General features: G+C 38.0%; 1 protein-coding gene across 1 annotated transcript in view; it reads left to right on the top strand.

The window, feature by feature from the left end:
- TRPM7 (transient receptor potential cation channel subfamily M member 7) overlaps nucleotides 1-24,498 on the top strand; it is a 626,812-nt gene that overhangs the window by 217,950 nt on the left and 384,364 nt on the right. The window contains exons 10-17 of the mRNA XM_053717440.1: nucleotides 247-319; nucleotides 14,822-14,922; nucleotides 15,250-15,384; nucleotides 15,502-15,555; nucleotides 15,939-16,079; nucleotides 16,335-16,469; nucleotides 16,554-16,834; nucleotides 18,398-18,626. Coding sequence (XP_053573415.1) covers nucleotides 247-319; nucleotides 14,822-14,922; nucleotides 15,250-15,384; nucleotides 15,502-15,555; nucleotides 15,939-16,079; nucleotides 16,335-16,469; nucleotides 16,554-16,834; nucleotides 18,398-18,626 — 1,149 coding nt within the window. The remainder of the gene's footprint in view (nucleotides 1-246; nucleotides 320-14,821; nucleotides 14,923-15,249; nucleotides 15,385-15,501; nucleotides 15,556-15,938; nucleotides 16,080-16,334; nucleotides 16,470-16,553; nucleotides 16,835-18,397; nucleotides 18,627-24,498) is intronic.

Genomic DNA, 24,498 nt, shown 5'->3' with positions numbered 1-24,498 from the left:
CCTCTTTAATTAATTGAGTAACCCTAAATCTATTGATAGTACTGACCTTGAGCAAAAACTGTCTATCAAACTATTTTTCTGGAAGTCATTTGCCTTGTTATATTTACTTGTTATTTTTATGGTAAGTACAATGACATTGCGTAATGGTTTTTGAAATATTTTAATGTATTTTAAGTGTAATACCTTTATGTAAAAGCATTTGATACATTTTCTCTATTAATCGGCCACGCATCTCTCTTCTACCAGATTACTGTGTTTCAAATTGGTTCAGATGTATATCAGGACATTGATGTTGCAATTCTTACAGCACTTCTAAAAGGTAACAAATATCATTGGCGTACACAAGATTTAATAAGAATTGTTAAAGGGATACTAAACCCAAATTATTTCTTTCATGATTTAGATAGAGCATGAAATTTTCTAATTTACTCTTATTATCAATTTTTCTTCGTTCTTTTGCTATCTTTATTTAATAAGCAGGAATGTAAAGCTTAGGAGCTGGCCCATTTTAGGTTCATTTTAAGTGCTTGCTTATTGGTGACTACATTTGACTAACCAATAAGCAAGCAAAACCCAGGTTCTGAACAAAAAATGGGCCGGGTCCTAAGCTTTAAAATATTATTTAGAATATCATTAACTTTTTGACAGTTTTTTAATACTCACCGGCCACTTTATTAGGTAAATCTGTTTAATTGCTTGTGCTTGGTAACACAAATGGTTAATCAGCCAATTGCATGGCAGCAACTCAATGCATTTAGGGGATTTAAGTGACTTAGAACGTGGCATGGTTGTTTGTGCCAGACGAGCTAGAGTATTTCAAAAACTGCTGATCTACTGGGATTTTTATGCACATCCATCTCTAGGATTTACAGAGAATGGTCCAAAAAGAGAAATTATCCAGTGAGCGGCAGTTGTGTAGACGAAAATGCCTTGTTGATGTCAGAGGAGAATGGGCAGACTGGTTTGAGATTATAGAAAGGCAACAGTAACTCAAATAACCACTCGTTACAACCAAGGTATGCAGAATACCAGTTCTGAACGCACAACACATCGAACCTTGAAGCAGATGGGCTACAACAGCAGAAGACCTCACTGGGTGCCACTCCTGTCAACTAAGAACAGGAAACTGAGGCTACAATTCGCACAAGCTCACCAAAATTGGACAATAGAAGATTGAAAAAACGTTGCCTGGTCTGATATGTCTCGATTTCTGCTGCGACATTCAGATGGTAGCATATATCCATCCTGCCTTGTATCGGTTCAGGCTGCTGGTGGTGGTAGTGTAATAGTGTGGGGGAAATTTTCTTGGCACACTTTGGGCCCCTTAGTACCAATTGAGCATTGTCTTAATGCCACGACCTATCTGAGTATTGTTGCTGACCATGTCCATCCCTTTATGACTACAGTGTACCCATCTTCTGATGGTTACTTCCAGCAGGATAATGCACCATATCACAAAGCTCAAATCATCTCAAACTGGTTTCTTGAACATGACAATGAGTTCACTTTACTTCAATGGCCTCCACAGTCACCAGATCTCAATCCAATAGAACACCTTTGGGATGTGATGGAACAGGAGATTCACATCATGGATGTGCAGCCGATAAATATGCAGCAACTGTGTGATGCTATTATGTCAATATGGACCAAAATGTCTGAGGAATGTTCCCAACACCTTGTTAAATCTATGCCACAAAGAATTAAGGCAGTTAACGAAGGCAAAAGGGTGTCCAACCCAGTACTAGTAAGGAGTACCTAATAAAGTGGCCGGTGAGTGTATATTCATAACTGCTTTCTGTTTTGCATTACCACAGAATTGGTTTATGCAATCTTGGCTTCTTCTCATGTCAACAGAAAACCTACAACTTTTTTCAAAGAAGAATAACAATTTTTTTAGGTAACAACATTGACACTATTGCCCTGATATTCAAAACCTCTCTGCTGGTGAGATATTCTAAAATGATCCTCAAGCACTGCGAGGTCCCTAGTGAATTTTTCAAAAGGCAGATTTTGCTTTAAAAAGGGTGTTCCCTGCATTTTTGTATGTGAATGAGAGACAAGCCCAGTGCAATATAGCACTGCATGACATGACAGTTCTGCTGTATTTACACTTTGTGCTTTCTTTCATGTAATTAGCAAGAGTCCATGAGCTAATGACGTATGGGATATACAATCCTACCAGGAGGGGCAAAGTTTCCCAAACCTCAAAATGCCTATAAATATACCCCTCACCACACCCACAATTCAGTTTTACAAATTTTGCCTCCTATGGAGGTGGTGAAGTAAGTTTGTGCTAAGATTTCTACGTTGATATGCGCTTCTCAGCATTTTTTGAAGCCTGATTCCTCTCAGAGTACAGTGAATGCCAGAGGGATGTGAAGGGAGTATCACCTATTGAATGCAATGGTTTTCCTCATGGGGATCTATTTCTTAGGTTCTCTGTTATCGGTCGTAGAGATTCATCTCCTACCTCCCTTTTCAGATCGACAATATACTCTCATATTCCATTACCTCTACTGATAACCGTTTCCGAACTGGTTTGGCTATCTGCTATATGTGGATGGGTGTCTTTTGGTAAGTATGTTTTCATTACTTAAGACACTCTCAGCTATGGTTTGGTACTTTATGTATTTATATAAAGTTCTAAATATATGTATTGTACTTATATTTGCCATGATTCAGGTTTTCAGTATATTTCCTTTTGCAGACTGTCAGTTTCATATCTGGGAAATGCTTTTTTATGAAAATGTATTTCTTACCTGGGGTATAGTCTCTTTTTCAAATTGACTGTCTTTTAAATTTGTGGGCAGAATTAGGCTTGTGAGGGCGCAAAATGCCAAAGTTTATTGCGTCATTCTTGGCGCAAGATTTTTTGGCGCGAAGTTCCGTTCATTGACGCAAATTCGTCATTTCCGTCGTCTTAGTTGACGCCAAGTCCTTCACAAGGTTGCGTTATCTATGACGCGAGTGTGACGTTTTTGGCTCCAAAAAATATTTTTCTGTTTGTTGTGCGTCATACTTGGCGCCAAATATTTTCATTATTTAAGACCCCATTTTTATTTGCCGCTTGCCTTTTTCTATGTCAAAGGGCTATGCTGTTGGCATTTTTTTCCATTCCTGAAACTGCCATATAAGGAAATTGATAATTTTGCTTTATATGTTGTTTTTTTCTCTTACATTTGCAAGATGTCTCAATATGATCTTGTCTCAGAATTCACTGTTGGATCCCAGCAGCCTGATAACAGTTAAGTGCATTTGTTGTAAACTTGTGGAGATTATACCTCCAGCTGTGGTTTGTAATAGTTGTCATAATAAACTTTTACATGCAGAAAATGTATCCATCAGTAGTAGTTAATTACCTGTTGCTGTTCCCTCAACATCTAATGTACAAGATATACCTGTAAATTTAAAAGAATTTATTTCTGATTCTATTAAGAAGGCTTTGTCTGCCATCCCGCCTTCTAATAAACGTAAAAGGTCTTTTAAAACTTCTCATAGATTTGATGAAATTTCAAATGACCGGCAACATACTTATTTATCCTTCTCTGATGAGGATCTCTCTGATTCAGAAGATCCTGCCTCAGATATTGACAATGACAAATCCTCTTATTTATTTAAAATGGAGTATATTCGTTCTTTATTAAAATAAGTGTTGATTACATTGGATATTGAGGAAACTAGTCCTCTTGATATTAAAACTAGTAAACGTTTAAATTCTGTTTATAAACCTCCTGTGATTATTCTAGAGGTTTTTCCAGTTCCTGATGCTATTTCTGATATGATTTCTAAAGAATGGTATAGGCCTGGTACTTCTTTTATTCCTTCTTCAAGGTTTAAAAAATTGTATCCTTTGCCAGGAGTTAGATTGGAGTTTAGGGAAAAGATCCCCAAAGTTGATGGGGCTATCTCCACTCTTGCTAAATGTACTACTATTCCTAGATCCTTTAGATAGGAAACTTGAATCTTATCTAAGGAAGGTTTATTTATATTCAGGTCATCTTCTTAGGCCTGCAATTTCTTTGGCTGATATAGCAGCTGCTTCAACTTTTTGGTTGTAAACTTTATCGCAACAAGTATCAGATCATGATTTGTCTAGCATTGTTAAGTTGATTCAACATGCTAATAATTTCATTTGTGATGCCATTTTTGATATCATCAAAATTGATGTTAGATATATGTCTTTAGCTATTTTAGCTAGAAGAGCTTTGTGGCTCAAATCTTGGAATGCTGATATGACTTCTAAATCCAGATTACTTTCTCTTTCTTTCCAAGGTAATAAATTATTTCGTTCTCAGTTAGATTCAATAATTTCAACTGTCACCGGGGGGAAGGGAGTTTTTTTTGCCTCAGGATAAAAAATCTAAGGTAAATCTAAAGCTTCTAACCGTTTTCATTCCTTTCAACATAATAAGGAACAGAAATCTAATCCTTCCCCAAAGGAATCTGTTTCCAATTGGAAGCCTTCCTCAAATTGTAATAAATCCAAGCCTTTTAAGAGATCAAAGCCAGCCCCCAAGTCCGCATGAAGGTGCGGCCCTCATTCCAGCTCAGCAGGTAGGGGGCAGATTAAAATTCTTCAAAGATGTTTGGATCAGTTCCGCATGTGAGAAGATTTTTTTCTCTCACGCATTCCAGCGAACCCAGTAAAGGCTCAGGCTTTCCTGAAGTGTGTTTCAGACCTGGAGTTATCAGCGGTAATCAGGCCAGTTCCGTTTCAGGAACAGGGCCTGGGGTTTTATTCAAATCTATTCATTGTCCCAAAGAAAGAAAATTCATTCAGACCAGTTTTGGATCTAAAGATTTTGAATTGATATGTAAAAAGTACCAACTTTCAAGATGGTGACTATAAGGACTATTCTGCCTTTTGTTCAGCAAGGACATTATATGTCCACGATAGACTTACAGGATGCATATCTTCATATTCCGATTCATCCGGATCACTATCAGTTCCTGAGATTCTCTTTTCTAGACAAGCATTACCAATTTGTGGCCTAGCAACAGCTCCGAGAATCTTTTCAAAGGTTCTCGGTGCCCTACTCTCTGTAATCAGAGAGCGGGGTATTGCGGTGTTTCCTTATTTGGATGATATCTTGGTACTCGCTCAGTCTTTACGTTCTGCAGAATCTCACGTGAATCAACTAGTGTTGTTTCTTCAAAGACATGGTTGGAGGATCAATTTACCAAAATGTTCTTTGATTCCTCAGAAAAAGGTAACCTTTTTAGGTTTCCAGATAGATTCAGTGTCCATGACTTTGTCTTTAACAGACAAGAGACTTTTGAAATTGGTTGCCACCTGTCGGAACCTTCAGTCTCAGTCATTCCCTTCAGTAGCTATGTGAATAGAAGTTTTAGGTCTCATGACTGCAGCAACGGACGCAATCCCCTTTGCTCGTTTTCATATGAGACCTCTCCAGCTTTGTATGCTGAATCAATGGTGCAGGGATTATACAAGGATATCACAATTAATATCCTTAAATCCCAATGTTTGACTTTCTCTGACTTGGTGGTTAGATCACCATCGTATAATTTTAGGGGCCTCTTTCGTTCGTCCAACCTGGACTGTGATCACAACAGATGCGAGTCTTTCAGGTTGGGGAGCTGTTTGGGGATCTCTGACAGCACAAGGGGTTTGGAAATCTCAAGAGACGAGATTACCAATAAATATTTTGGAACTCCGTGCAATTCTCAGGGCTCTTCAGTTTTGGCCTCTGTTGAAGAGAGAACCGTTGATTTGTTTTCAGACAGACAATATCACAACTGTGGCATATGTCAATCATCAGGGTGTTACTCACAGTCCTCAAGCTATGAAAGAAGTATCTTGGATACTTGTTTGGGCTGAATCCAGCTCCTGTCTAATTTCTGCGGTTCTTATCCCAGGTATAGACAATTGGGAAGCGGATTATCTCAGTCGTCAGACTTTACATCCGGGAGAATGGTCTCTTCAGCCAGATGTGTTTTCTCAAATTGTTCAGATGTGGGGGCTTCCAGAAATAGATCTGACGGCTTCTCATCTAAACAAGAAACTTCCCAGGTACCTGTCTAGGTCCAGGGATCCTCAGGCGGAAGCAGTGGATGCATTGACACTTCCTTGGTGTTATCAACCTGCTTATGTTTTCTCACCTCTAGTTCTTCTTCCAAGAGTGATCTCCAAAACCATTATGGAGCAATTGTTTGTGCTGCTGGTGACTCCAGCATGGCCTCACAGGTTTTGGTATGTGGATCTTTTTCGGATGTCCAGTTGCCAACCTTGTCTACTTCCATTAAGGTCAGACCTTCTTTCTCAAGGTCCGTTTTTCCATCAAGATCTCAAATCATTAAATTTGAAGGTATGGAAATTGAACGCTTAGTGCTTAGTCATAGAGGTTTCTCTGACTCAGTGATTAATACTATGTTGCAGGCTCGTAAATCTGTTTCTAGAAAGATTTATTATCGAGTTTGGAAGACTTGTATTTCATGCTGTTCTTCTCATAAATTCTCTTGGCATTCTTTTAGAATTCCTAAAATTTTACAGTTTCTTCAAGATGGTTTGGATAAAGGTTTGTCTGCAAGTTCCTTGAAAGGACAAATCTCTGCTCTTTCTGTTTTATTCCACAGGAAAATTGCTAAACTTCCTGATAGTCATTGTTTTGTACAGGCTTTGGTTCGTATCAAGCCTGTCATTAAATCATTCTCTCCTCCTTGGAGTCTTAATTTGGTTTTGAAGGCTTTACATGCTCCTCCATTTGAGCCTATGCATTCTTTGGACATTAAACTACTTTCCTGGAAAGTGTTGTTCCTTTTAGCCATCTCTTCTGCTAGAAGAGTTTCTGAATTATCCGCTCTCTCTTGTGAATCTCCTTTTCTGATTTTTCATCAGGATAAGATAATTTTGTGGACTTCATTTAAATTCTTACCTAAGGTTGTGAATTCTAACAACATTAATAGAGAAATTGTTGTCCCTTCTTTGTGTCCTAATCCTAAGAATTCTTTGGAGAGATTTTTACATTCTTTGGATGTGGTGAGAGCTCTGAATTATTATGTTGAAGCCACTAAAGATTTCAGCAAGACTTCTAGTCTAGTCATTTTCTTTTCTGGTTCCAGGAAAGGTCAGAAGGCTTCTGCCGTTTTTTTTGGCATCGTGGTTAAAGCTTTTGATTCTTCAAGCTTATTTGGAGTCTGGTAAAGCCCCGCCTCAGAGAATTACAGCTCATTCTCCTAGATCAGTTTCCACCTCTTGGGCTTTTAAGAATGAAGCTACGGTTGATCAGATTTGCAAAGCAGCATCTTGGTCTTCTTTGCATAGATTTACTAAATTCTACCATTTTGATGTGTTTGCTTCTTTGGAAGCAGTTTTTGGTAGGAAAGTTCTTCGGGATTTAAGTTTTTATTTTTTGAGAATAAACTTCTATTTGGGTTGTGGATTTATTTTTTTCAGCAAAATTGCTGTTTTTATTTTGTCCCTCCCTCTCTAGTGGAGTTCCACATCTTGGGTATTGCTATCCCATACGTCACTAGCTCATGTACTCTTGCCAATTACATGAAAGAAAACATAATTTATGTAAGAACTTACCTGATAAATTCATTTCTTTCATATTGGCAAGAGTCCATGAGGCCCACCCTTTTTTTATGGTGGTTATGATTTTTTTGTATAAAGCACAATTATTTCCAAATTCCTTTGTTGATACTTTTTACTCCTTTCTTTATCACCCCACTTCTTAGCTATTTGTTAAACTGAATTGTGGGTGTGGTGAGGGGTGTATTTATTGGCATTTTGAGGTTTGGGAAACTTTGCCCCTCCTGGTAGGATTGTATATCCCATACGTCACTAGATCATGGACTCTTGCCAATATGATAGAAATTAATTTATCAGGTAAGCTCTTACATAAATTTTGTTTTCTATTTTATATCACTTTACACTTCAGATTACATTTAAACTTTGCACTTTCTAATTTGTATCTTATTTTGTTTTCAGTAGTGTATTTAGGATTGTGAATTTACAAATTCTGATTATGCCTTCACAGTTGCTGTGTAACAAATTAGGCTCATAGTTTGTATATTTATGTGTATCGTTTACAAATTATATTGCACTTTGCATATCTCTTATTTAAATTAAAACTGAAAAAAATGTTCCGCTTCAGTTTCCCATAGAGCGTCATTACTTTCTATAATAATTAAACATTCTCTAGTTTGGAGAGAGATTATAGTGCTGATTTCACAGGGGCAGAATGCACAGAATTTTCTAAGAAAAGAGGAGGACCCTGGAAATCCCAGAGAGATGAGCAATGCCTTCCATAGAAAGTAATGAAGCTCTCTGGCATACAAAACTGCACATGGTAGAGAAAAGGTATCTGGAGAACCCCTGGGGCTGATATAAAGGCTCTGTTTGCACTGATTCCAAATTAAACTGAACTGTTTTCAATACAATTTAACTTGCGTTTGTCTATATTTCAGTATTTATTACTTTCCTGTTAGTTAAAATAAGTGTATTGGGAATTTTGAGCAAATTTCACCTGTATACGGCTGGTGAGACATATCAGTGAGACCAGCTTGTTTTTCAATGCTTACAAAATTTCACAAGACTTGTAAAAGAGAGCTTCAGATATACCCTGGGAAAACCCCTGTTCACCCCAGGGAACTGCCTTGTCCTTCCCACTTTCTGAAACTGTCAGTCTACAATGGAGAAAATACAAAGTGCAATGTAATGTGTAAAAGATACACAGATATATACAAAATATGACCCTATGTTATTAAAGTAACACAGAAACATTCAAATGTGTAAAATCACTGCTAGATCAAAATTTATATGTATTAAAATACACATGAGAGAGTGCAAAGCTTAAATTCAATAATACTGTAATGTCCCAATGTGAAATGTAAAGTGATATAAGATACAAAGCACAAAGTGTAAGGGTAACAAAACTCTCATATTATGCAGTGCTATATTGCATTGGGCTTGTATCTGCTTCACATATACAAATGAGATCTCGCAGTTCTGGAGAGTAGGGATGGACGAATGTGTTTATATTCGAATTTGAATGTTAGAACGAATGTTATTGTAGAAATTCAATTTACATAATAGAATGTTGATAAGAACGAATATTCTTAAAAATTCAATTTTTGAGTGTTATTTACAGTTTTCGAATGTCACTTTCGAATTCGAATATTACATTTATAAAACACAATTGTAGACTAGAAACACTATTTCGAATTCGAATGTCACTTTCAAATCGAATATCACATTCGAATTTGTATATTACATTTATAAAACACAGTATTAGACTAGAAATACTATTTCGAATTCAAATGTGACATTTGAATGCAGCATTGGAATTCGAATATTACATTTATTAAACATAGTTGTAGACTAGATATACTATTTCGAATTTGAATGTCACATTCGAATTACATTTCGAAATTGAATGAATACATAGCTAAACATTCTATTATTCGAAAGAATATTTTCAAATTTTATTGAAAAATTCAAAAACGAAAATAGAATGTTATATAAACATTCAAAATTCGAACGAACGAATGTATCAAAAATTCGTTTTAAATTTCAAATTTTTAGAAACATTCGCCCATCCCTACTGGAGAATCCCGTTCCTTCTTCTTCTTTTTTTTTTTAAGTCAGTGCCTTTGTGAAGTCTGAACTACAATTCCTCTCCAAGTTGGAGAACCTTTGAATATCAGGGCCTGTGTAAAGATAACACTGTAAGCATCTGGTTTTTGGAAAATGGATTGAACCAAAAAACAAAATGTTTGATTTATGCTATGCTGGTGGGATAATAAACTACAGCCATATTAACAGAAATAGAAGTGCCAAGATTCACAAAAAAATAAAACGGAAACTTGGCAAAATAGATCTATTGTTTTCTTTAGTTCCATGAAGTGATATGGAACGGATATTGTTGATGAACTGCAGCATATCATCTACATACATGAGTGATTTCAGTATAATCTTTCCAACAAATATACCCATTATTTTTAAAGGCCCACTAAAGTCAAAATTAAACTTTCGTGATTCAGCTAGAGCCCAGAACTTTCCAATTCACTTCCATTATCAAAATGTGCAAAATCTTCTTTAATGCAAACTTTCTCAGGCACCATCTCCTACTGAGCATTGTGCATTTGCTACTCATTTGAAATTCAAACTAAGTGCTATTGCATTGGCTTTTTATTATGAATTTGTTGGTTATGCATTTCTACTGTATTTAATGGTACTTTTAAAGCTGGGGAAAAGTTGCTAGTGAAAACAGAAAATGTTACTGGCTCTCACAATTTTAAAGAGATCTGAAACCCATTTTCTCCTACATTAGTGTGTCCGGTCCACGGCTTCATCCTTACTTGTGGGATATTCTCTTCCCCTACAGGAAATGGCAAAAAGAGCACACAGCAAGAGCTGTCCATATAGCCCCCCTCTGGCTCCTCCCCCCAGTCATTCTCATTGCCGCTCTGAACAGATAGCATCTCCACGGGGATGGTAAAGAGTATGTGGTGTTAGTTGGTGTGAATCCAAGGGATTCTCTTGGAGTAAAATTAAAATTCCTAGGATTCTTTCCTTTCTCCAAGAGGGTTTGGATAAAGGTTTGTCAGCTAGTTCTTTAAAAGGACAGATATCTGCTCTGTCTGTTTTGTTACACAAACGTCTGGCAGCCGTGCCAGATGTATAGGCGTTTGTACAGGCGTTAGTTAGAATCAAGCCTGTCTACAGACCTATGACTCCTCCTTGGAGTCTAAATTTAGTTCTTTCAGTTCTTCAGGGGGTTCCGTTTGAACCCATGCATTCCATAGATATTAAGTTACTATCTTGGAAAGTTCTGTTTTTGGTTGCTATTTCTTCTGCTAGAAGAGTTTCTGAATTATCTGCTTTGCAGTGTACTTCTCCCTATCTGGTATTCCATACAGATAAGGTAGTTTTACGTACCAAGCCTGGTTTTCTTCCAAAGGTGGTTTCCAACAGGAATATTAACCAGGAAATAGTTGTTCCTTCTCTGTGTCCGAATCCAGTTTCGAAGAAGGAATGTTTGTTACACAACCTAGATGTGGCCCGTGCTTTAAAATTCTATTTAGAAGCAACAAAGGATTTCAGACAGACATCATCCTTGTTTGTCGTTTATTCTGGTAAGAGGAGAGGGCAGAAAGCTACTGCTACCTCTCTTTCTTTTTGGCTGAAAAGCATCAATTGGCTTATGAGACTGCCGGACGGCAGCCTCCTGAACGAATTACAGCTCACTCTACTAGAGCTGTGGCTTCCACATGGGCCTTCAAGAACGAGGCTTCTGTTGATCAGATCTGTAAGGCAGCGATTTGGTCTTCTCTGCATACTTTTGCCAAATTTTACAAATTTGATACTTATGCTTCTTCGGAGGCTGTTTTTGGGAGAAAGGTTTTGCAAGCCGTGGTGCCTTCCTTTTAGGTAACCTGACTTGTTCCCTCCCTTCATCCGTGTCCTAAAGCTTTGGTATTGGTTCCCACAAGTAAGGATGAAGCCGTGGACCGGACACACCAATGTAGGAGAAAACAGAATTTATGTTTACCTGATAAATTTCTTTCTCCTACGGTGCGTCCGGTCCACGGCCCGCCCTAGCTTTTAGTCAGGTTTAACATTTTTTTATTTCTGTACACTACAGTCACCACGGCACCCTATAGTTTCTCCTTTTTCTCCTAACCGCCGGTCGAATGACTGGGGGGCGGAGCCAGATGGGGGGCTATATGGACAGCTCTTGCTGTGTGCTCTCTTTGTCATTTCCTGTAGGGGAAGAGAATATCCCACAAGTAAGGATGAAGCCGTGGACCGGATACACCGTAGGAGAAAGAAATTTATCAGGTAAACATAAATTCAGTTTTTTTATTTTATGATCCAGATAGACCAATTTATTTATGTTATCTAATTTGTTTTGCTCTCTTGGTATTATTTTTGAAAAGCGCACTTAGGCAGGCACAGGAGCAGCAATGCACTGCTGGGAGCTAGCTGCTGATAGGTAGCAACTACCTCTTAGTAGTGCGTTCCAGCTAATTTAACAAAGGATACCAAGAAAATGTTGCAAATTTGATAATAGAGGTAAATTGGAAAGTTTAGCGGGTGCAACACCTGGCTGATTTTACGGACAACCCGGCAAAAATTTTAGCCAATATTAAGCTAAAATGAGAAAATATGAAAAATGTTCCATTTTTATTGCACAAATTATCATTAAATACATTGATGTTAATTTATGCAATTAATTTGTGCTTTGGATAGCAGAAAATGATATAATATTAGAATATATTATACTTCCCCCACCCGGCTACTTCATAATGCCACCCGGTTGGCAACATCACTGATATCCCTTTATAAATATAAGTGAGGCGCTATCTTAAAGTGATGGTAAATCCTAGCGTTTGGCTGGTTAATGCTACTGCAAGCTCACTTTTACCCTTAGTGCTAGAAATTATTAACCAGAGATCAGATCTCTGGTTAATGAAAAAGATATGCCCCGATTGCCCCCAAAATAAAGAGGATTGTAGTGTAACATAAAATATAAATGAGCATCTTTATTTTATTTTTTAAAAACTGCATGAAGCAGTTATAAGGGGTTTAATTGAGGGGATGTGGGGTGTTAGAAAAGAAACGGCGCTGAAAGTACCTTTATGTGGATGTCAATGGGGGACTGTTTTTTTTTTTTTTTATACATGTATATGCTTACATACATATATATTTATGTGTTTATACAAATATAAATCAAAGAGAAACCCAATATCTGTATATGAAATCCAAGGTATGAAATCCTTCTTGGTATAATGTGTGCTGTGGCGTGTAATGCAGACAAAGCAATAAGTACAGCAATATCGTGTATCCACGAATGAACAAGCAGCAAGTAAATCAAAACCAATCACCGTTGAAAACTTCACTCGCCAAAAGAGGGTACGTGCGGGGTTTCAAATCAGTGTTGGTACGTATGCCCGTCTCACTGGCTCCATCAGGAAAACTGCCACTCTGGGGAAAGAAAACAGCCTGGGACGAAGCGGAGGAAACCGCCACCCGCCTCAACTTATCCCGGCTACAATCCTCACAGCTAGTGGAAACACTCCTCCCCTCTCCTACGTCCCTCGGTGAGACTTGCAACGCTGTGTATTGGTTGAAAGTGCTGCTCAGTAAACACGCCCCTCACACATGCTCCTAAACAGTCCAATGGCGACAGAGCCTCAGCTGGAAAACTGGAAAGGCAAATTTTTCAAAGAAAGACGGCTCCAGCTGAGGTTAAAACGAAAGTCCTTTATTGAGAAGTTTAAAACATGTGAAACACAGCAAGCGAGTGAAAGGTGCTGAGGGCGCAGCACTGTCTGGCTTACATGTTTTGGAAATTATCCGTAGTCATAGCCTACAGTGCTTTGCCCCACACCTGTTTAAAAAGAGGATAAAACAAATGTGATTTGCTATTGAAAAAACCCGCCCTCAGACCTAACCTAACACACCTGATTACTAAATACTCCCTAAAACAGTATTACTGATTATGCATAGAGATATAAAATAAACACTGTATATATAAGTACTGCATCTGGGTAAGTATACACTATAAGAATGCGGAATAGAGATCTATACAGAAACAGCAATATGAAATAAATAATGAAATAAAGAATTAAAGAATATATAAATGTGGGGGTTGCATCCAAAACTAATGTTACACACCTATTGAAGCCTATGGATTGCTGTTCCTGTATAGATCTCTATTCCGCATTCTTATAGTGTATACTTACCCAGATGCAGTACTTATATATACAGTGTTTATTTTATATCTCTATGCATAATCAGTAATACTGTTTTAGGGAGTATTTAGTAATCAGGTGTGTTAGGTTAGGTCTGAGGGCGGGTTTTTTCAATAGCAAATCACATTTGTTTTATCCTCTTTTTAAACAGGTGTGGGGCAAAGCACTGTAGGCTATGACTACGGATCATTTCCGAAACATGTAAGCCAGACAGTGCTGCGCCCTCAGCACCTTTCACTCGCTTGCTGTGTTTCACATGTTTTAAACTTCTCAATAAAGGACTTTCGTTTTAACCTCAGCTGGAGCCGTCTTTCTTTGAAAAATATACAAATATAAACACATAAATATATATGTATATAAGCATATACATATTTATTCATTGCTGCCCAATGTTGCGCAATTTGCCCCATTCACTGTGCTAGATGGGTTGCTGTGTCTGCCGGCATGAAAAAGATGCTCCTATTGAAGCCTATGGAAGCGCGCTCTCATGAACGCTTAACTTCCAGGCAATGCGAATGAGAGGACGCATTTGCATTGCTCCGCACTTGTAATACCAGTGAACAGCGTTTTTTTTAACAGCCATTAACTGGTTGAGTTTTTCAGCACTGCTTGTTACCGTGGGGGTGGGTTTACAAACCAAGTGAGAGTTTTGTAATTTTACCACTTTATAAAATGAGTTTCTAATATACACTAAATTGTAAAAAGTAATATAACAGAGTTTAAAGAATATTTTATGTAAACTATTTAATTCTAACAATTTTTTACAATATTGAGGATGCCATATAGGAAGATAATGAGTATCAGATTATATCACACAGTACCATTTCATGTCATCATTTTGTCATGAATCCTTATACAGTTGCAGTGGCAAAAAGCTGCTTTTAAAATGTGTTCCTTCAAGCACTAATTGTAACAATATAGTAACCTCTCATAGGCTGCACTACCGCTCTTACCCTTTTTCTTCTTAAAGTGCTGTATGAGGATACTTTCTTTACATATAATGATATAAGTAAAATTGTAATTTTATTATTGCACAAAAACTTTATTTTATTGAAAATATTAAAATACTACTGATTTTCATTTCTTTCTCATGGTATAGAGACAAATGCATCTGCTCTTGACCAACTGATTTTAACACTTGCCTGGAACAGAGTTGATATTGCCAAAAATCATGTTTTTGTCTATGGACAACAGTGGTTGGTGAGTATTGTATTATACTACTTTATTACAACTAAACTTTTGTATTCTTCTAGTTCCATATATAATCATTTATCTACTAAATTTAGTAAACCTATTCAGAAGGAATAGTTGTGATTTGGACTAAGTTATCTGTTTGGTTTTTTTATAATGAAAATAAATTATGTTTTTGTATTAACTGTGTTTTATATTTAAGACAATAAGAGACTGTCAATCTATCTTTTATTGTACACTTGTTTCAATGTGCACAAATGCTCAGAAGACATAACCAGTTTTGCCTGGAATGCATCTGTATGTGGTAAAGTCATTAACTTTCAAATATCTTTTCAGGTTGGCTCTTTAGAACAAGCCATGCTAGATGCTCTTGTAATGGACCGTGTTGCATTTGTCAAACTTTTAATAGAAAATGGAGTCAGCATGCACAAGTTTCTAACAATTCCCCGACTAGAGGAGCTGTACAACACTGTAAGTTCATTTTGCCCAAATCTTCATTTTTGTTGCTGATTGTACTGTTGTATATCGGTCATATCTATCTTCTCTATCTGAGTACAATGATCAATACTTCTTTTTTCTGTCTTAAAGAAACAAGGTCCTTCAAACCCAACTCTTGTTCATCTTGTTCGGGATGTGAAACAGGTAAAGTAAAATGATTATCTATTTTGTATTTTCAAATCAAACTTTATTTTCATGTCCCTTTTCTTGTATGCCTTCTTTTCTATACACCCAGTTAAATTAATAATTTGTTTACTAAATCTTTGCTGCAAACTTTTATTTCCATTTCAAGAACTTAAGAACTGAACAGCTGTCTGCTGGATGCATTAAAACATTAAAACACACCACTTTTCTTGTATAGGTGTAAAATCTTATGCATGCATTTTAAAATATAGTTTTGTTTCCCACTTTGTAGTTTGTATATTTCTCTGGTTTGCATTGAGTTCAGAATATTAGCATTTTAGTTCAGTAAATAAAGATTAACACTGTCATAAAGGTGTGTTTATTTTTGTTTTGTTTTTTGCTAGGGCAATCTTCCCCCAGGTTATAAAATTTCATTGATTGATGTTGGACTTGTTATTGAATATCTAATGGGTGGAACTTACAGATGCACTTATACAAGAAAACGCTTTCGGATGATTTACAACAACCTTCACGGTGGTAATCGGGTATGTGTAAGAATAATAAACTGTTATTGTAGTACAGTAGAGACATAACTTTTAATTAATTGAACATAAGCAATTTATGCACCAATGTGTGTGTGTTTTAACTTAAAAAGTAGTTTTAGCCTTTATTCTGTAAATCCTCATATTCGGGTCAGACTTTATTATTATTATTATTATTATTATTATCAGTTATTTGTAGAACGTCAGCAGCGCTTAGGCATTTTGTTGCTTTTGCCACAAATTCTATTTTTTTTTTAGAGATCGGGAAGGAACACTACTGGCAATACCCCTCAGCTGCGTAAACCTCATGAATCATTTGGAAACAGGACAGATAAGAAAGAGAAAATGCGACACAATCACTTTCTCAAAACAGCTCAGCCTTACAAATTGAAGGTATTCTTTGTTTTGTTAATAAGTATTTCATTAAAGACCTGCAAGCATTTTACTACAGCTTATTTTGTTATGTGTGTTTTACAGCAAGATGCATCTGCAGATGAAGTGAAAAAGAAAAGGATGAAAGAGGAGGTTGTAGACATTGATGACCCTGAAATGAAACATTTTCCATACCCATTTAATGAATTATTGGTTTGGTCTGTGCTAATGAAGAGGCAGAAAATGGCACTTTTCTTTTGGCAACATGGAGAAGAGTCAATGGCAAAAGCATTAGTTGCTTGCAAATTGTATCGGTCTATGGCTTGCGAAGCCAAACAAAGCGATGTTGTAGATGATTCATCAGAAGAACTTAAAGAACATTCAAGGTATTGTTATAAATGATTTAAATAGTTTTTGATAACTTTTTTCAGTTTTGAAAGTTCTTTCTTTTGTAAGGTCTGAAAGGAACTTTCATTTTTAAGAACATTCTAAAGAAAAACAACCAACAAACTGCTTTTTTTTCTGTTAGAGCATTTTTGTTTTTAACTCTTTCACACATCTGGCTCACTGCTATGCTGATCCAGATGATATTATCAAGTCAATCAAGAATGGCATATCCTTCAGTCACTGGGCAGCACTCTCAGATTAAACTAGACGAAGTTCAAGTGTGCTGCCAGTTACACTTGAATATGCACCCGGTCCATTCAGTGGAGACCATTTCCAGGTTTTCTATGGATTTTTCATTGGGGCTTTGCTTCGTTCTCTTGATATCCTTTATTGTAAAGCCTACCTATGTAGGCTCATGAGCAGCATTATACTACTTGGTAATAAACTGCGGATTGGTAACTGCACATATATGCCTCTTGTCAGCTATGTTCAGCTAGGCCCCAGTAGATCATTGAGGCTCCTTTCATATGATAACAAGAGAATTAAGCAAATTTGAAAAATAAATTGGGAAGTTTTTTTTGTTTTTTTTTAAATTGTATGCTCTCTGAATCATGAAAGGGAAAAAAAGGGTTTTATGTCCCTTTAACTATTGCTCCCTAATATTGGAGGAACTTTGTTAAAGGGACAGTATACACCAATTTTCATATAACTGCACGTAATAGACACTACTATAAAGAAGAATATGCACAGATACTGATCTAAAAATCCAGTATAAAACTTTTTAAAAACTTATTTAGAAGCTCCCAGTTTAGCACTGTTGATGAGGTTAGACTGGGACACCCACTGGGTAAACAAAAAGAGCAGACACTCCCCCCTCCCCCTTCTCTGCATATGAAAAGACAACATAAACAGGAGCCAGCAGGAGTCTGTAAACGCGTGTATACATTTGACACTGTGGGGCTTGGTTAGGAGTCTGAAAATCAGCACTGTGTTCTTAAAAATAAGCAAAAATATACACTACCAGATGGGCTATATAAATGGATCATCTACAAAACATTTATGCAAAGAAATAGTGTACAATGTCGCTTTAAGGGATTGTGACTTATCATCTCTTGAACAATGTAAAATCCTCATTTGTATTTCTGCATTTGCTTCTTGCCCGTTAGGGAGAGTTAATCCCTTTCTGTGGTTAATATACACAAATCCACAGGAAAATACACACGCTCACCTAAAATAACTTAGTATTGCAGCAAATAGCAATAATACCCAACGAAGATAGCAAACAAAAGCTTCTTTATTAATTTCAAATATTATTTTGATGAAGAATGTGCAGTTATTCTGACAAAAGAATGGGAACTACAAAGCTATATTGCATATATGTTTACAAATATAGTAAAATAACACTTTGATTTCAAATTCCACTTTTAGCTTTTTTTTCCAAACAGGACTGTAGATAATTTATGCTATTTGAAGTTAATCATCGTATAGAAATGTTTATATGGATAACTAAATATTGTCTTCTATTTTATGTATTTTAAGAAATCTTTTTATTTGCATTATAGTGAATTTGGTCAGCTGGCAGTAGATCTCCTTGATCAGTCGTTCAAGCATGATGAAACCATGGCAATGAAACTTCTCACATATGAGCTAAAAAACTGGAGTAATTCTACTTGCTTAAAGCTTGCAGTATCATCTAGGCACCGTGCATTTGTGGCCCACACTTGTACCCAAATGCTGCTTTCTGACATGTGGATGGGAAGATTAAACATGAGAAAGAATTCCTGGTATAAGGTACTTATTTTTACAATTTATCATGAATACATTTTTTTTATTTTTATTTTAAAGGGACGGTAAAATCAAAATGAAACTTTTATGATGCAGATAGAAAATGTCATTTTAAACAACTTCCAATTTACTTCTATTATACATTTTGCTTTGTTCTCTTGGTATTTATTCAATGGAGTTCAGTAGCTTGCTCATGTCTTTAGGAGTCTATGGCAGCAGTGTTTGCAACAATGTTATAAACTGTTGCAAACATTGCTGCCATAAAATGCTACATACACATATATGCTCCTAAGGTCCTATGAGCCTACATAGGATTACTCATCAACATAGGCGAATGAAGAACAAATGTCCATGGGTTATGAATATTTTGTTTACTAGATTTCTGTCAGATTGTGTCACAACATTTGCTTATCGTGATAGAAAAAGTGTTGTTGCAATGAAAGAAATGATCAGAGTAATTTAGTGTGGGGAGTACAACTTTCAAGTGATCTCTGAGATTCATCTAATCCTTAGACTGTGCAATTCCCAAGAGGTTTACTATTGATAGGCAATTCCATTGGTGATTGTCAAAGCTTTAAGGGATATGAAGCCCAAACATTTTCTTATGTGATTTAGACAGAGCATACCATTTGAAAAAAGTTCCAATTTACTACTATTATCAAATTTGCTTTATTCCCATGATATTCTGTGTTGAAAGATACATAGGTAGGCATTTGGAGCACTAGTGCTCTTGCAAAACTGCTGCTATATAGTGCTCCAAAAATGAGCTGGCTCCTAAGCATACTTCCCTGCTTTTCAACAAAGAATACCAACAGAACAAAGAAAAATTGGTAGTACAGCTAAATTAGAATGTTTTTCAAAATTGCATGTTCTATCTGAATCTTGAAATGAACATTTCTTTCATGTAATTAGCAAGAGTCCATGAGCTAGTGACGTATGGGATATACATTCCTACCAGGAGGGGCAAAGTTTCCCAAACCTCAAAATGCCTACAAATACACCCCTCACCACACCCACAAATCAGTTTTACAAACTTTGCCTCCTATGGAGGTGGTGAAGTAAGTTTGTGCTAGATTCTACGTTGATATGCGCTCCGCAGCAGGTTGGAGCCCGGTTTTCCTCTCAGCGTGCAGTGAATGTCAGAGGGATGTGAGGAGAGTATTGCCTATTTGAATGCAGTGATCTCCTTCTACGGGGTCTATTTCATAGGTTCTCTGTTATCGGTCGTAGAGATTCATCTCTTACCTCCCTTTTCAGATCGACGATATACTCTTATATATATACCATTACCTCTGCTGATTTTCGTTTCAGTACTGGTTTGGCTTTCTACAACATGTAGATGAGTGTCCTGGGGTAAGTAAGTCTTATTTTCTGTGACACTCTAAGCTATGGTTGGGCACTTTTTTATAAAAGTTCTAAATATATGTATTCAAACATTTATTTGCCTTGACTCAGGATGTTCAACATTCCTTATTTTCAGACAGTCAGTTTCATATTTGGGATAATGCATTTGAATAAAACATTCCCTGTGGGCTGTTAGGCTCGCGGGGGCTGAAAATGCTTAATTTCTCCAACATAGGTGTGTCCGGTCCACGGCGTCATCCTTACTTGTGGGATATTCTCTTCCCCAACAGGAAATGGCAAAGAGCCCAGCAAAGCTGGTCACATGATCCCTCCTAGGCTCCGCCTTCCCCAGTCATTCTCTTTGCCGTTGCACAGGCAACATCTCCACGGAGATGGTTAAGAGTTTTTTGTTGTTTATATGTAGTTTTATTCTTCAATCAAGAGTTTGTTATTTTAAAATAGTGCTGGTATGTACTATTTACTCTGAAACAGAAAATAGATGAAGATTTCTGTTTGTAAGAGGAAGATGATTTTAGCAACCGTTACTAAAATCGATTGCTGTTTCCACACAGGACTGTTGAGATGAAGTAACTTCAGTTGGGGGAAACAGTGTGCAGACTTTGCTGCTTGAAGTATGACACATTTCTAACAAGACTTGGTAATGCTGGAAGCTGTCATTTTCCCTATGGGATCCGGTAAGCCATTTTCTTAATAAGAATAAAGGGCTTCACAAGGGCTTTAAAGACTGGTAGACATTTTTCTGGGCTAAAACGATTACTTTATAAGCATTTTTAATAGATTATAGCTTTGAGGAGTTATTTTAATCTTGGGAATTATGTTAAAAAAACGTCAGGCACTGTATTGGACACCTTTTTCACTGGGGGCCTTTTCCAATCATAGGCAGAGCCTCATTTTCGCGCCACTAATGCGCAGTTGTTTTTGGGAAGCAAGGCATGCAGATGCATGTGTGAGGAGCTCAGATACACAGAAAAAGCTTACTGAAGGCGTCATTTGGTATCGTATTCCCCTCTGGGCTTGGTTGGGTCTCAGCAAAGCAGATACCAGGGACTGTATAGGGGTTAATTGTAAAAACGGCTCCGGTTCCGTTATTTTAAGAGTTAAAGCTTTCAAATTTGGTGTGCAATACTTTTAAGGCTTTAAGACACTGTGGTGAAATTTTGAACAATTCCTTCATACTTTTTCGCATATTCAGTAATAAAGTGTGCTCAGTTTAAAATTTAAAGTGACAGTAACGGTTTTATTTTAAAACGTTTTTTGTGCTTTGTTATCAAGTTTATGCCTGTTTAACATGTCTGAACTATCAGATAGACTATGTTCTGTATGTGAGGAAGCCAAGGTTCCTTCTCATTTAAATAGATGTGATGTATGTGACAAACAATTTAGAGAAAATGATGCCACTGATAATGATGTTGCCCAAGATGATTCCTCAAGTGAGGGGAGTAAGCATGGTACTGCATCATCCCCTCCTGTGTCTACGCCAGTCTTGCCCACACAAGAGGCCCCTAGTACATCTAGTGCGCCTATACTTCTTACTATGCAACAACTAACGGCTGTAATGGATAATTCTATTAAAAACATTTTAGCCAAAATGCCCACTTATCAGCGAAAGCGTGACTGCTCTGTTTTAGATACTGAAGAGCATGAGGACGCTGATGATAATGGTTCTGACATGCCCTTACACCAGTCTGAAGGGGCCAGGGAGGTTTTGTCTGAGGGAGAAATTTCAGATTCAGGAAAAATTTCTCAACAAGCTGAACCTGATGTTATTACATTCAAATTTAAATTGGAACATCTCCGCGCTCTGCTTAAGGAGGTGTTATCTACTCTGGATGATTGTGACAATTTGGTCATTCCAGAGAAATTATGTAAGATGGACAAGTTCCTAGAGGTCCCGGTGCCCCCCGAAGCTTTTCCTATACCCAAGCGGGTGGCGGACATTGTAAATAAAGAATGGGAAAGGCCCGGCATACCTTTTGTCCCTCCCCCTATATTTAAGAAATTATTTCCTATGGTCGACCCCAGAAAGGACTTATGGCAGACAGTCCCCAAGGTCGAGGGGGCGGTTTCTACTCTAAACAAACGCACTACTATCCCTATAGAAGATAGTTGTGCTTTTAAAGATCCTATGGATAAAAAATTAGAGGGTTTGCTTAAAAAGATGTTTGTTCAGCAAGGTTACCTTCTACAACCAATTTCATGCATTGTTCCTGTCACTACAACAGCGTGTTTCTGGTTCGAGGAACTAGAAAAGTCACTCAATAAAGACTCTTCTTATGAGGAGGTTATGGACAGAGTTCAAGCTCTTAAATTGGCTAACTCTTTTACTTTAGACGCCACTTTGCAATTAGCTAGATTGGCGGCGAAAAATTCAGGTTTTGCTATTGTGGCGCGCAGAGCGCTTTGGCTAAAGTCTTGGTCGGCGGATGCGTCCTCCAAGAACAAATTGCTTAACATACCTTTCAAGGGGAAAACGCTGTTTGGCCCTGACTTGAAAGAGATTATTTCAGATATCACTGGGGGAAAGGGCCACGCCCTTCCTCAGGATAGGTCTTTTAAGGCTAAAAATAAACCAAATTTTCGTCCCTTTCGCAGAAACGGACCAGCCTCAAATTCTACATCCTCTAAGCAAGAGGGTAATACTTCTCAAGCCAAGCCAGCCTGGAGGCCAATGCAAGGCTGGAACAAAGGTAAGCAGGCCAAGAAACCTGCCACTGCTACCAAGACAGCATGAGATGTTGGCCCCCGATCCGGGACCGGATCTGGTGGGGGGCAGACTTTCTCTCTTCGCTCAGGCTTGGGCAAGAGATGTTCTGGATCCTTGGGCGCTAGAAATAGTCTCCCAAGGTTATCTTCTGGAATTCAAGGAGCTACCCCCAAGGGGAAGGTTCCACAGGTCTCAATTGTCTTCAGACCACATAAAAAGACAGGCATTCTTACATTGTGTAGAAGACCTGTTAAAAATGGGAGTGATTCATCCTGTTCCACTAGGAGAACAAGGGATGGGATTCTACTCCAATCTGTTCATAGTTCCCAAAAAAGAGGGAACATTCAGACCAATCTTAGATCTCAAGATCCTAAACAAATTTCTCAGGGTTCCATCGTTCAAAATGGAAACCATTCGAACAATTCTTCCTACCATCCAGGAAGGTCAATTCATGACCACGGTGGATTTAAAGGATGCGTATCTACATATTCCTATCCACAAGGAACATCATCGGTTCCTAAGGTTCGCCTTTCTGGACAAACATTACCAGTTCGTGGCACTTCCATTCGGATTAGCCACTGCTCCAAGAATTTTCACAAAGGTACTAGGGTCCCTTCTAGCGGTGCTAAGACCAAGGGGCATTGCAGTAGTACCTTACTTGGACGACATACTGATTCAAGCGTCGTCTCTGCTACAAGCAAAGGCTCATACGGACATTGTCCTAGCCTTTCTCAGATCTCACGGGTGGAAAGTGAACGTAGAAAAAAGTTCTCTATCCCCGTCAACAAGAGTTCCCTTCTTGGGAACAATAATAGACTCCTTAGAAATGAAGATTTTTCTGACAGAAGCCAGAAAATCAAAACTTCTAAGCTCGTGTCAAGTACTTCATTCTGTTCTTCTTCCTTCCATAGCGCAGTGCATGGAAGTAATAGGTTTGATGGTTGCGGCAATGGACATAGTTCCTTTTGCACGAATTCATCTAAGACCATTACAACTGTGCATGCTCAGTCAGTGGAATGGGGATTATACAGACTTGTCTCCGACGATACAAGTAGATCAGAGGACCAGAGATTCACTCCGTTGGTGGCTGACCCTGGACAACCTGTCACAAGGGATGAGCTTCCGCAGACCAGAGTGGGTCATTGTCACGACCAACGCCAGTCTGGTGGGCTGGGGCGCGGTCTGGGAACCCCTGAAAGCTCAGGGTCTTTGGTCTCGGGAAGAATCTCTTCTCCCGATAAACATTCTGGAACTGAGAGCGATATTCAATGCTCCCAAGGCTTGGCCTCAGCTAGCAAAGGCCAAATTCATAAGGTTTCAATCAGACAACATGACGACTGTTGCATATATCAACCATCAGGGGGGAACAAGGAGTTCCCTTGCGATGGAAGAAGTGACCAAAATAATTCAATGGGCGGAGAATCACTCCTGCCACTTGTCTGCAATCCACATCCCAGGAGTGGAAAATTGGGAAGCGGATTTTCTGAGTCGTCAGACTTTTCATCCGGGGGAGTGGGAACTCCATCCGGAAATCTTTGCCCAAATAACTCAATTATGGGGCATTCCAGACATGGATCTGATGGCGTCTCGTCAGAACTTCAAGGTTCCTTGCTACGGGTCCAGATCCAGGGATCCCAAGGCGACTCTAGTGGATGCACTAGTAGCGCCTTGGACCTTCAACCTAGCTTATGCGTTCCCACCGTTTCCTCTCATTCCCAGGCTAGTAGCCAGGATCAAACAGGAGAGGGTATCGGTGATCTTGATAGCTCCTGCGTGGCCACGCAGGACTTGGTATGCAGACCTGGTGAA

This window comes from Bombina bombina, chromosome 6, assembly GCF_027579735.1.
Source record: "Bombina bombina isolate aBomBom1 chromosome 6, aBomBom1.pri, whole genome shotgun sequence".
Classification (NCBI taxonomy): Eukaryota; Metazoa; Chordata; class Amphibia; order Anura; family Bombinatoridae; genus Bombina; species Bombina bombina.
The sequence above is the reverse complement of the archived record's forward strand: the minus strand, read 5'-3'. Positions and strand labels throughout refer to the sequence as shown.